Source organism: Spermophilus citellus (genome assembly GCF_964194105.1).
Source record: "Spermophilus citellus genome assembly, chromosome: 2".
In the NCBI taxonomy this organism is placed as follows: Eukaryota; Metazoa; Chordata; class Mammalia; order Rodentia; family Sciuridae; genus Spermophilus; species Spermophilus citellus.
Window position 1 is genome coordinate 252,879,131 of NC_138183.1, and position 10,872 is coordinate 252,890,002.

The following is a 10,872-nucleotide window of genomic DNA, read 5'->3' on the forward strand; positions in this document are numbered from 1 at the left end:
GGCTTCCCAGGCTTCCTCCCTGCCCAGTTACCAGCATGCCATCCGTCCAGGGGCAGCACAGGGCTCCCTCGCCTTTGGTTCTCAGGGTGCAGGGCCGGTGGGGAGCTCAGGAGGTTTGCTGGGGTAGTCAGAGCCCAGAAACTGCCTTCTTTAGGGTGCCATGGACCCTCCAGGTCAGCATTTGGGGAAGGTGAAGGGCTGTGGCCTGAGTCTCCGGAGCGCTGGTGGGGGAGGGCAGCCGTGGGGCTGCTCTGCCTTCCTGGAGTGCTGCCCAGTGCTGTGGGCACCCAGACCCCCTCACCTCTCTGGGGGTGAGGCTCCTCCTGTGGTCCCTCTGGCTGCCACTTCTCAGGGGGACCGTGGACAGGGCTGGTGGTCCTTACTCTGTGCAGGCCTGACCCACGTAGATGCGGGCAGATACCTCCTGCGGGTGGAGGGTATATTGGGGCCCTTTCCTGCCCGTCTCCCCATTGGCATCACACAGGCCTTGGGCAGGTCTGGTGCTGGAGAGGGTTCTGTTGGAGGGCTCCGTGCCTGGAACCCAGGCTGCTGTGGGTGGCCTGGGCAGAGGACTGGGCTCTGGTTCCCTCCTGCCTCTCTGAGCACAAGGACCCTCTTTGCAGCCATCTGCCTGCCCAACCAGTTCCGGTGTGCCAGCGGCCAGTGTGTCCTCATTAAGCAGCAGTGTGACTCCTTCCCCGACTGCATGGACGGCTCCGATGAGCTCATGTGTGGTGAGCTGGCTCCTGCAAGTGGGCAGGGGGCTGTGCCTTCAGGGCACACTCAGGGTGTGACAGGGCCCAAGGTGCCTGGGAGGCTGGGTGTGCTTGGCCCGGTGGGGACACACAGCTTCCTGTGGTGGGGACCGAGTTCTAGCGGGGCAGAGGCACGGAGGTAGGGCCCACCACAGGGTGCGTACCTGAAGGCTCAGCCCCATCGAGCTCCTGCCGTGGGGAACTTGATGGGCAGCGTCTCTCCTGCTGCAGGATCGCCTGAGGCTGCCAGCCTCCATGTGCTGTGTGCCTCTGTGCACACATCACGTGCCCACATGCACGTCACACGTGCCCCTCCAGGGACCTGGCTTGTGTAGTCGGGGAGACGGACTAGAGTGTGGGTGGCCAGCACAGTCAGGGAAGGCTTCCCAGAGGCAGTGGCTCTCAAATGACTGCCTGATTCAGACGGGAAGGAGCTGGCATTCCAGACAGGAAGTGGGATGTGTCACATGACCACTCCTCTGCAGCAGAGCTGGGCTGAGAGCTAGGGGCGAGGGGCGCAGGAGGGTTCCCCAAGGACTCGCTGAGCTCTCCGGCGCCTTCATGCCCACCCCCTTCAGGCATCTCGGACAACATCTTTTTTTTTTTTAAGTTGTAGATAGATACGACACCTTTATTTATTTATTTTTATGTGGTGCTGAGGATGGAACCCAGGGCCTCACACATGCTAGGCCAGTGCTCTGCCACTGAGCCATAGCCCAGCTCTTGAACATCATCTTGAGAGAGTGGCCTGGGCCGGTGGCAGAGTTGGGGGCTGTCCTCTCCCTCTGCAGGGCAGGTGTCTGGTCTGGGGAGCCTGTGCCTGGGCCTCCAGCACACTGTGGGCCCTTGGGTTGAGAGTGACACCCATGGGAAGTCCTGGCCTCCGGGGCTTTGGGTTGCTCTCCTGCAGCTGACTGCCTGGAGACCTCCGGGTCAGCCTGCGGGAAGGTGTATGTGCTCTTGCCAGCTGAGTCTGGGGGCTGGACTTGCCGTCCATGTTCCCTGCCACAGCCGCAGGGGCCGCCCCTCACAGCCAGCTCTGGAGGCCTCCAGGCCAGTCTGTCCCATGTGACACATGGGCACCCAGGAGCACTCACTTCCAGCTGCCACCAAGGCTCCTGAGCAAAGGCGTGTCAGTAGTTAAGGGGCTGGGGGAGGGCAGGGTCACCAGGCGGGCCAAGGACCTGTGGGCAGGGGTCCTGGGTAAGAATGATCCAGCCTCACTTCTCCCATTTGTCTGTGGGTCCTGCAGCCTGGGCATCCTGCAGGAGAGCCATCTCTTTGGGATTAATGTTGACCATATTTTTCTGTCTGTCCTCTGGCAGAAATCACCAAGCCACCCTCAGATGACACCCCAGCCCACAGCAGCGCCATCGGGCCTGTCATCGGCATCATCCTGTCCCTCTTCGTCATGGGCGGGGTCTATTTTGTTTGCCAGCGCGTGGTTTGCCAGCGCTATGCAGGGGCCAGTGGGCCCTTTCCGCATGAGTATGTCAGCGGGACCCCCCACGTGCCTCTCAATTTCATAGCTCCTGGTGGCTCGCAGCATGGTCCCTTCACGGGTAAGGAACCAAGGCAGGCAAGGGCCCCGCAGAGGAGGGTGTGCTATCTGGGCTGCTCGCGGGGGGTGGACGAGGCCGCGGCTCCTGCAGCGCCTCCTGGGCGTGCCAGGCTGCCTCGCCTGTGCTTGGACTGGCACCTCTTGGCACGGAGCCCGTGTGGCGGCAGCCTATCCTTGGCCTTGGTTGTGTGGGGAGGCTCCTTGGGCTTCACCTGTAGCATTACTATGGGATGTTTCCTGAGTTGTCCCTGAGCCCTTACATCCCCTAGAAATGGACATGGCGGCAGCAGGGCTCTCTAGAGCCTGAGGATTCTCTCCCCCGAGTGGCTCTGTTCTGGGCACAGATGGGATGGTGGCCGAGCAGTTGTGATGGGCACCCTCCTGCTGTAGATGCCCAGATTACTGGGCTAAAGCCTGCTGGTTCCCATCATATTGGGGGGTTGTGTGTCCCAGAACGAGGGGTCAGTCATGCAGTGCACTTTGGGGTACCCAAGAGGGCTAACCTGTAGCTCTAGGACCACCGTAGGGTTGCTCAGGGCCTGCCCAGCCTGGGGTCCCTCTCTCTTGTCCTGTTCCACCCCCAAGCCAGCTTCATTGGACGCTGATGTCCCGGTGCAGGTGTGCCTGATTCTTCCTGGGGGTGAGGTTGCCGGGGCTTCTCGAGCACTCCTGGAGGCTGAGGTGGGGGAAACCCTGCTTCTTCAGCAATCCGCAGAGAGGCCTGTTGTCTGTGCCTGGAGTGCTGTAAGCTCAGCCCTGGGGGGGTTCCCTTCTGCAGGCCCCTCCCCATTCACAGAGGAGGTTTGGACAGCGGGCGCTGCTGGGAGCCGGAGAAGTTTGTGTGCCAGGACTTCCCGCGTGAATCTGAGTCTCCTAGTAGCAGGCAGGGCCTGTGTCTGGGGTGTGCCCGGCCAGCTCCCCACCCTGCCCCTCTTGTCCCCTGCCCATAGGCATATCGTGCAGCAAGTCCATGATGAGCTCAGTGAGCCTGATGGGGGGCCGGAGCGGCCCTCCCCTCTATGACCGGAACCATGTCACTGGCGCCTCGTCCAGCAGCTCGTCCAGCACGAAGGCCACTCTGTACCCACCGGTGAGAGGGCAAGCGGGGCCAAGGAGGGTGGTGGGCAGCTGGCCAGCTGGGGCCTCCACCTTCAGCGCTGGCCCAGGCTTGCTGGGACCTGGGCGACTCCAGAGCCCATGTCTCAGACAGCCGAGGGCGTGGTTTCCCCTGCTACCCCTTTTGGGTTTTTCTTGAATAACATTGTTTTCTGTTTGGAGAAGCGAAGTCCTTGTTTTTTGTGGATAGACTGGAAACTGCGTGGAACTACAGAGCCAAGTCCCGGCCCTACTCCCACCTCCTGGGGTACTCACGTCCTTTTGGGGTCCTGGTGTCCTTACGTCCTTTTGGGGTCCTGGTGTCCTTGTGGTGGTCTTGCTCTGAGGAACTGTGCCTCTCTGCAGCAGGTCCTCCAGACCTGTGTCCTGCAAGGACACCTTAGATTCACACCCTGCACCTTGCTGGGTTGTTTCCTGAAGAACAGACAAATGTATGGGGTGATTTTTGTGGCTATCGTATTCCCTGGAGCTTTTGGCAGTCCCAGCAGGTTGAGGGTCCAGCCCCAGCCAGTAGCAGCCTCCAGGGAATGACTGTGAAGAGTGAAGCACTAGCTGGGCACGTGGCCACACCTGTCACCCCAGTGGCTTGGGAGGCTGAGGCAGAAGGATCACAAGTTCAAAGCCAGCCTCAGGAACTTAGTGAGGCTCTAAGCAACTTAGTAAGACCTTGTCTTAAAATAAAAAGGGCTGGGGATGTGGCTTAGTGGTTGAGAACCCCTGGATTCAATCCTCAGTACAGAAAAAAAAAAAAACGTGAAGGGCTAACTCTGCTGCTTTCTGCGAGGGACCCTCCGCGGGGGGCTAACTGCAGGAGCCCTGCTCCTGAGAGCACAGCCTGGTGCCCAGGTGAGCTTGCTACATGGGTGTGAATCTGTGCACAGTCAGCCCCAACCTATGTGTGGGCTGCATCCCAAGGTCCCCTGGCCCACACCTGGGACCACGGAGAGTGCCATTCCCACGTGCACTCCGTTGTGAGTCTCAGACAGAGGTGAAATTTCATTTACTTATTTTTTGGCATGGGGGATTGAACTCAGGGTCACTCTACCACTGAGATATGTCCCCAGCCCTTTTTATTTTGAGACAGGGTTTCACTAAAGTGTCCAGGCTGGCCTTGAATTTGTGATCCTTTTGCCTCAGCCTCCAGAATAGCTGGGATTACAGGCGTAATTATACATTAGACACAGTAAGAGATTAACAGTAGCAAATAATAAACTGCAACAATTACATCAGCAGACTGTAATAAGCTATGTGAATGTGGCCTCTCCTTTGAGAAAATCAAGAAAAATATTAATATTTCCATTGACCGACCCCGGGCTTCTGGAACCACAGGAGGCAGATCCATAGTAGGGGGCGGGCCTCCTGGCACACCAGGGCTCTGGCTTTGCAGGCTCTCGATTCCTCCCAAAGCCAGCTCTTCTGCCGCTGTGCTCTTTTCTAAGGTAAAGACAGTCCCATCTGGGTCCCCCCAGTGAGCCCTACTTTGCCAGGACTGGCACCCCCTGCTTCTGGTGTCCCGTGCTTCTGGGTGTCTCTCCCACTGGGTGTTGTCCAGTTCTTATCAACTGTGATAAGAGTGACAGGCCTTGGGAGGAGAGGGCGGAGAAGAGTGGTATCTCAGGGCGGGAACTATCTTCTGAAGCTCCAAGGCCTGGCTATTTTTAGGGACAAGGGAAGGCCAAGAGCAGCCTGAAGTTTAGAATAGCCCATTCCTCTTGCGCTCTTGTTGCTGCCACCTCTCGGGGACCCATGTTACCATCTAAAGGCTCCAGGATCCTGCCTGAGGCCAGGCCAACTGCCGGAAGCAGCTCCCTTACCCCACATGCATCATGGTGCTTGGGAGGCTGCAGCTGGCTCTTTCACAGCTACACGCAATCGTCGCTATGGTTGAGTTTAGAACATTTTCATCACCCCCAAAGAAACTCTGTGTGGAGCCAACTATTTTCAAATTAACAGCTTATTTTGCATCAGTAATCGTGTGTCCATGGTACACAATTCAAAAGGTACAGAAAGCTAGGTGTAATGGCGCATGCCTATAATCCCAGTGGCTCAGGAGGCTGAGGCAGGAGGATCTGTGAATTCAAAGCCAGACTCAGCAACTTAGTGAAGTCCTTAGCAACCCAGTGAGACCTTGTCTCTAAATAAAATACAAAATAGGGCCAGGATTATGGCTCAGTGGTGAAGTTCAGTCCCCTGTACCAAAAAACAAAAACAACAAAACAAAACAAAACAAAACAAAAAACGGTAAAGGAGAGTGTGAGACACAGGGCTGCCCCAAGCCAGGCATGGCCCCTGGAGGTGCATCCTGTGGTGGGTCCTTTTGGTGTCCTCTTGAGGTAATCTGTATGTAGGCAAGGCCCAGACTTTATTTCCCCTGCAAAGTGGGTGGGTGGGTTGTTGTTTTTTTTTACTTTTTATTTTGTGATCCTTGAAGATTTACGTGCAGTTGCAGGAAGTAATCCAGCGAGCCGCCTCCCCTCTGCCCAGCTTCCCCAGCAGTGATGTCTTGTGTAACCACAGGATAGTGTTCTAAACAGGACCCCAACACCATCCTCTGACCTTACTCGGCTTTCGCCAGTGTTCCGTATGCACTTTGGAAAACCCAACAGGTTGTGCTCTGAGCCTGCCTGTTGCTACCAGCAGTGTCCACTGAGCTTGGCTCCATGTTATCCCCTTAACCCCCGGAATGCTGTTGGAATCCTCATGTGAGGAGGCTGAGGAGCTCAGTGACTCTAGCCCGGTGAGCACTTGGCAGGGGGAATCTGCCAGCCTGCCTGATTCCCTGTCACCCCCGACTCTGCTCTCCTGCACCCGAAGCTGCTGTCACAGGCAGGACTGTCTTGTTCTCTGGGCCCAAATCCTGACAGGTGGCAAGCCCCTCCCATAGAGACCAATTGAACATTCTTGCTAAGCAGCCTCCATGGGACAGTCCCTCTTCCTGCCAGCAGAGGGCCACACCAGCCAGATTGGCCTTTGCAAACTCACCGTCCTGCAGTCTGTTGTAGGGTACAGTGGTGTCTTGTTGAAATCTTGTATTTCTTTTTTTTCGGGGGGGGGGGGTCCAAACTTGTAAATTTTGTGTTTATTATTAACAAAGTTATGACGTCCCTATGCACATTCTGCTTTAATCACACCCTGGGGATGGGCTGTCTGTGGAACTCCACGCAGTCCTGCAGGTTGTGGCAGCAATAAGGAACATGATTAAAGAGAGTCCGCAGGGCTGGGGTCGTGGCTTAGGGCAGAGCGCTTGCCTTGCCATACATGTGAGGCCCTGGGCTCGATCATCAGCACCACATAAAAATGAATAAACAAAATAAAATGTTGTCACCATGTGTGGAACTAAAAATGTCTGCAGAAGGCAAGAGCCTGGGGCTGGGAGGGGAAGCAAACGGGTCCGGGCTCCCTGAGTGCAGGGAAGTCTTGAATTTCTTTCCTCAGAAATGACTTCTGACATCTTTCGTGTTTTAAGAAGCTGCAGTTTTATTCCCTCGGCAGAGTCTGTTCGTGTCTTGATAATGGGCCGTGGGTGTCCGTAGGTGTAGGTTGGAGAGGTCTCCAGGGGCCCGGGGCTCTGCCCTGCTCTCTGCCTCCTGTCCTCCTGATGTGGTCTTCTGTCCTTCGGGCACACTAGCCGGGCCCAGGGAGGCGGGTCCTGTGTTTTCCCTTTGCTGCTGGCATCAGGTGGACTGTGGTGTCGGGGTCTAACCAGGAGACAGAAGCCACGTGATAACTTGAGAGAGTTCTGTGTGCGGCCTTGTGAGTGGGGATGGACACAGGGAACAGGCAGGTGGGAGTCACACAGATGGGCTGGGGGTCCCCTGGGAAGAGCCTGTCGGGAGGGCCACCTCAGCGCTGGAAAGCCATCTCAACAACTCCTCACCTAGACCTGGTTCCTGGGGCAAGCAGCACTTAAACCCAGCCCAGGAGGACGTTGGGTAGAAACTCGGTGTGCCTGGGAGGCAGGTGTGCCTGGAAACGGACCCTCGGGCCTGGAGCCTGGACAGCTGCAGGAGGTCCTTCTGCTGCTCCCCTCCTGGCTTCTGCAGGGAAGTCCCCACCTGACCCCATCCCCCAGTGTCGTGCCCTCCCCACTTTAGGGCGATTTCCAGGGAATCCCCAGGCCGGCTGTTTGGGCTGAAGAAGACCCACCCTACATAGGGAGCAGGGCCTGTGCCACTTCTGAAGGGCAGAGGAAGGGCCTGAGTGCTCCCTGCAGGGACTCACCACCACTGGAACAGCCTGTGAAGCAGGTCTGGGCCCCTTTTAGAGATGGGGAACTGAGGTGGAGAGGCGTGGCCCCGGCCAGGTGGCATCTGAGGCTGGGAAGTGGTGACGGGATTGTTGCATTGTCTGATGGAGGGCATTGCTGGTCATGCAGCTCTGGAGATGGGTGGTTGGATGTGCTGGCAGAGACATCTGCTGCTATTGGGGTCAGGGCCAAAGAGTGACCAGCTCGGGAACTGGGGTTCCTCGTTCAGGTCTCGTGTGTGTGTTCGCAGCTGAGTGTCTGGGCCTGGGCCCGGGCGCCTGGTGGTCAGCAGGGCTAGCGGGAAGGGGGAGGGTCCCGGGCTGGAGACACACCCGCTCTCCATGCCTCGCCTGCTACGACCTCAGGGCAGTGGCTGTTGTCTCCCCTCTGCTTTTTAAGTCCCCCCAGCTCTGACCAGAGCCCAAGAGAACAGGGGATCCCAGGAAACAGGGCCCAGGACAGAGCCCTTCGCCATGAAGCAAGGACCCACTCTGGCAAGGCCAGGGGTAACCTATTGGTTCTCCTCAGATCCTGAACCCGCCTCCGTCGCCTGCCACGGACCCCTCGCTGTGCAACATGGACATGTTCTACTCCTCAAACATTCCGGCCACTGCCAGGCCATACAGGTGGGCGTCCTCTGCCAGCCCCGTCTCATAGCAAGAGTCATGTTGGGCCCAGCCCAGCTGCCCTGGCTTTCCTGGCTATCGCAGGCTGCCTCCCAACATGAGCCCTGCGGCCTGCCTGTTAAGTTCAGAAACCAGTGGCCCTGGACGGGTTCCGAGCACTCCAGGGGGAACTCAGTAGGCCAGGACAGGGTCCAGGAGCGGTGGGCTCGAGGGTGCCACCAGGGGTGTTCCACCCCACCTGCTGTTACTGCAGGGTGGCCAATGCACAGGGGGCCAGGATTTGGATTCTGGGGTCTGACTGAACCTGGTTGTGGGATCCTGACCATGATGCCACCTCCTGGTGTCCCCATCCTTTGAAGGACAAATACATGTGTGCAAGCAGGTAGCGTGTCCCTGGCAGGGGCCTGTAGCATGGACCTCTGTTAGAACGACCCTTGCTCCTTATGCCTGTTCACCTGGGACAGGCTCAGGTGGACCCTGACCCCCAAGCTGCCTACTGAAGGTTGTAGGCCACCCCTCTGGGTGCAGAGGAGCCACTGAGAGTGGCAAGAGGATGTGGGTCTCAGCTGCTGTCTGCAGAGTCCAGTCAGAGCCTGTGTAGAAAGGGGTAAGCCCTGACCTTTAACCCTGTGGTTACGGCCAACAGGGCCCATCCTCCTGGACACCCGGCCTCACCCCCAGAGGAGCCACCTATTAGGGCAGGTGGGATGGGCCCAGGCCAGTGTAGAGACCAGGGCTCTGGCACACCTCTGGCCCTGTGTCCTCAATGTCCTGGTCCTGGAACAGCAGGGCCTTCTGAGGTTCCACTGCCTGCCATCTAGTGGCCATTTCTGGGAACTCAGGGACTGGAAAGGCTTCCTGGCAGGGCTAGGAGGCCCAGGAACGGCAGCCTTGGCAAAGGCCCCCTTCCATTTCTGCCTGCTCTCTACTGGGTCATCTCTGTCCTCAAGAACCTGCAGCGCCCCCTGGTGCTGAGCATCCAGCCTCCACTGCCGGCCTCAGATGTCACTGTCACAGCAGCCCCTGTTACTGTGCCCAGAGAAGTCATACTACACCAGACAAGCCAGTCCCCCAGTCTCCTGTCCCCCCCTGTGCCTTTGCTCTGGACCTCACCTCTAAGACATCTGCCACTGTCTGACTTGGCAGCATCTGGGTCCCGTGAGGTGTGTGGTCCTGCTGCCCTGGTTCTGTGATCCAGCCACTGGGAGCCTCAGCCGGACTGGGCTCTCAAACAGCCATGACCCTGCCCTGCACTCAGGCCAGGTGGCCTGATGCAGGGTTCCTGGGCCTCGGTTGGATGCAGGCAGCCTCTAGAAGGCCAGGGGACATCTCCAGGGTTGGACTGCTTTAACCCAAGATGCACCGTTCCAGGCCACTGGTCTCTACCAGTGACCACAGTGAGGTCATGGCCAGCAGTGGTGAAGTGCTTGTGCTTGTTGGGCACTGCCTCTAGCATTTTCCATGCAATCTCACTTAATCCTCACAAGCTGCTTAAGAAATAAGGGCTGTCTCTCTCTCCTCTCTCTCTCTCATACACACACACACACACACTCTCTGTTTATCAGTGAGAAACTGAAGAGAGGTCGAGTTCCTGCCCAAGCTCAGCCTGGCGGGCTCTGTGGCCTGCCTGCCTTCCCTGTTAAGGCAGCCCCGCCTGGGCCTGGTTCCTTCCCTGGGCTGGACTCGCAGCACTGTGGGTAGGTTGGAGAGGGTGGGAGACGTGCCCAGGCCACACAGCTGGGCTGGATCCTGAGTCAGGCCTGCCTCTTCCAACACTTGCGAACAGATAAGCAACGCCAGGGCCCTGTGCACGAACCTCCTCCTCTCTGTCTGCTTTAGGCCCTACATCATTCGAGGCATGGCGCCCCCAGCGACACCCTGCAGCACGGATGTGTGTGACAGCGACTACAGCACCAGCCGCTGGAAGGCCAGCAAGTACTACCTGGATTTGAACTCGGACTCAGACCCCTACCCGCCCCCACCCACGCCCCATAGCCAGTACCTGTCAGCGGAGGACAGCTGCCCGCCCTCGCCCGTCACCGAGCGGAGTTACTGCCACCTCTTCCCGCCCCCTCCGTCCCCCTGCACGGACTCATCCTGACCTCGGCTGGCCTCTCTGTGCCCCTGTAAATATTTTTAAATATGAACAAAGAAAAAATATATTTTATGATTTAAAAAATAAATATAATTGGGATTTTAAAACATGAGAAATGTGAACAGTGATGGGGGTGGGCAGGGCTGGGGAAACTTTGTACAGTGGAGAAAATATTTATAAACTTAACTTTTTTTAAATGTAACTGCCATTCTTTTGTGCCCTGTGTGTTTTGAGTTGTGTCTCCCTGGAGCAAACCCTGACCTGTGGACGGCCGTTGTGCTTGCCTTCCTGTGTATGGGTGTCCCACTGTCAGGTCCCCAAGGGAAGGTTGGAGGCCTTAGGCAAAGACTGGAGGCGCCTGGCCACAGGCGGAGCTGGCTCCGTGGACTGGTCTGTGGTCCGGAAGCCTGATCTGCTCTGCTTTTGCTGTCCTCGGTTTTCTTTCCTGCGGTGCTGGGGTTGGAACCCAGGAC

General features: G+C 57.7%; 1 protein-coding gene across 1 annotated transcript in view; it reads left to right on the top strand.

Annotated features, from left to right (window-relative positions):
* LRP5 (LDL receptor related protein 5) overlaps nucleotides 1-10,511 on the top strand; it is a 96,616-nt gene extending 86,105 nt beyond the window's left edge. The window contains exons 19-23 of the mRNA XM_081263152.1: nucleotides 624-734; nucleotides 2,081-2,317; nucleotides 3,267-3,406; nucleotides 8,207-8,304; nucleotides 10,144-10,511. Of these exons, the coding sequence (XP_081119278.1) occupies nucleotides 624-734; nucleotides 2,081-2,317; nucleotides 3,267-3,406; nucleotides 8,207-8,304; nucleotides 10,144-10,405 (848 nt within the window). The 3' untranslated portion in view covers nucleotides 10,406-10,511. The remainder of the gene's footprint in view (nucleotides 1-623; nucleotides 735-2,080; nucleotides 2,318-3,266; nucleotides 3,407-8,206; nucleotides 8,305-10,143) is intronic.
* Nucleotides 10,512-10,872: the final 361 nt, after the last annotated feature.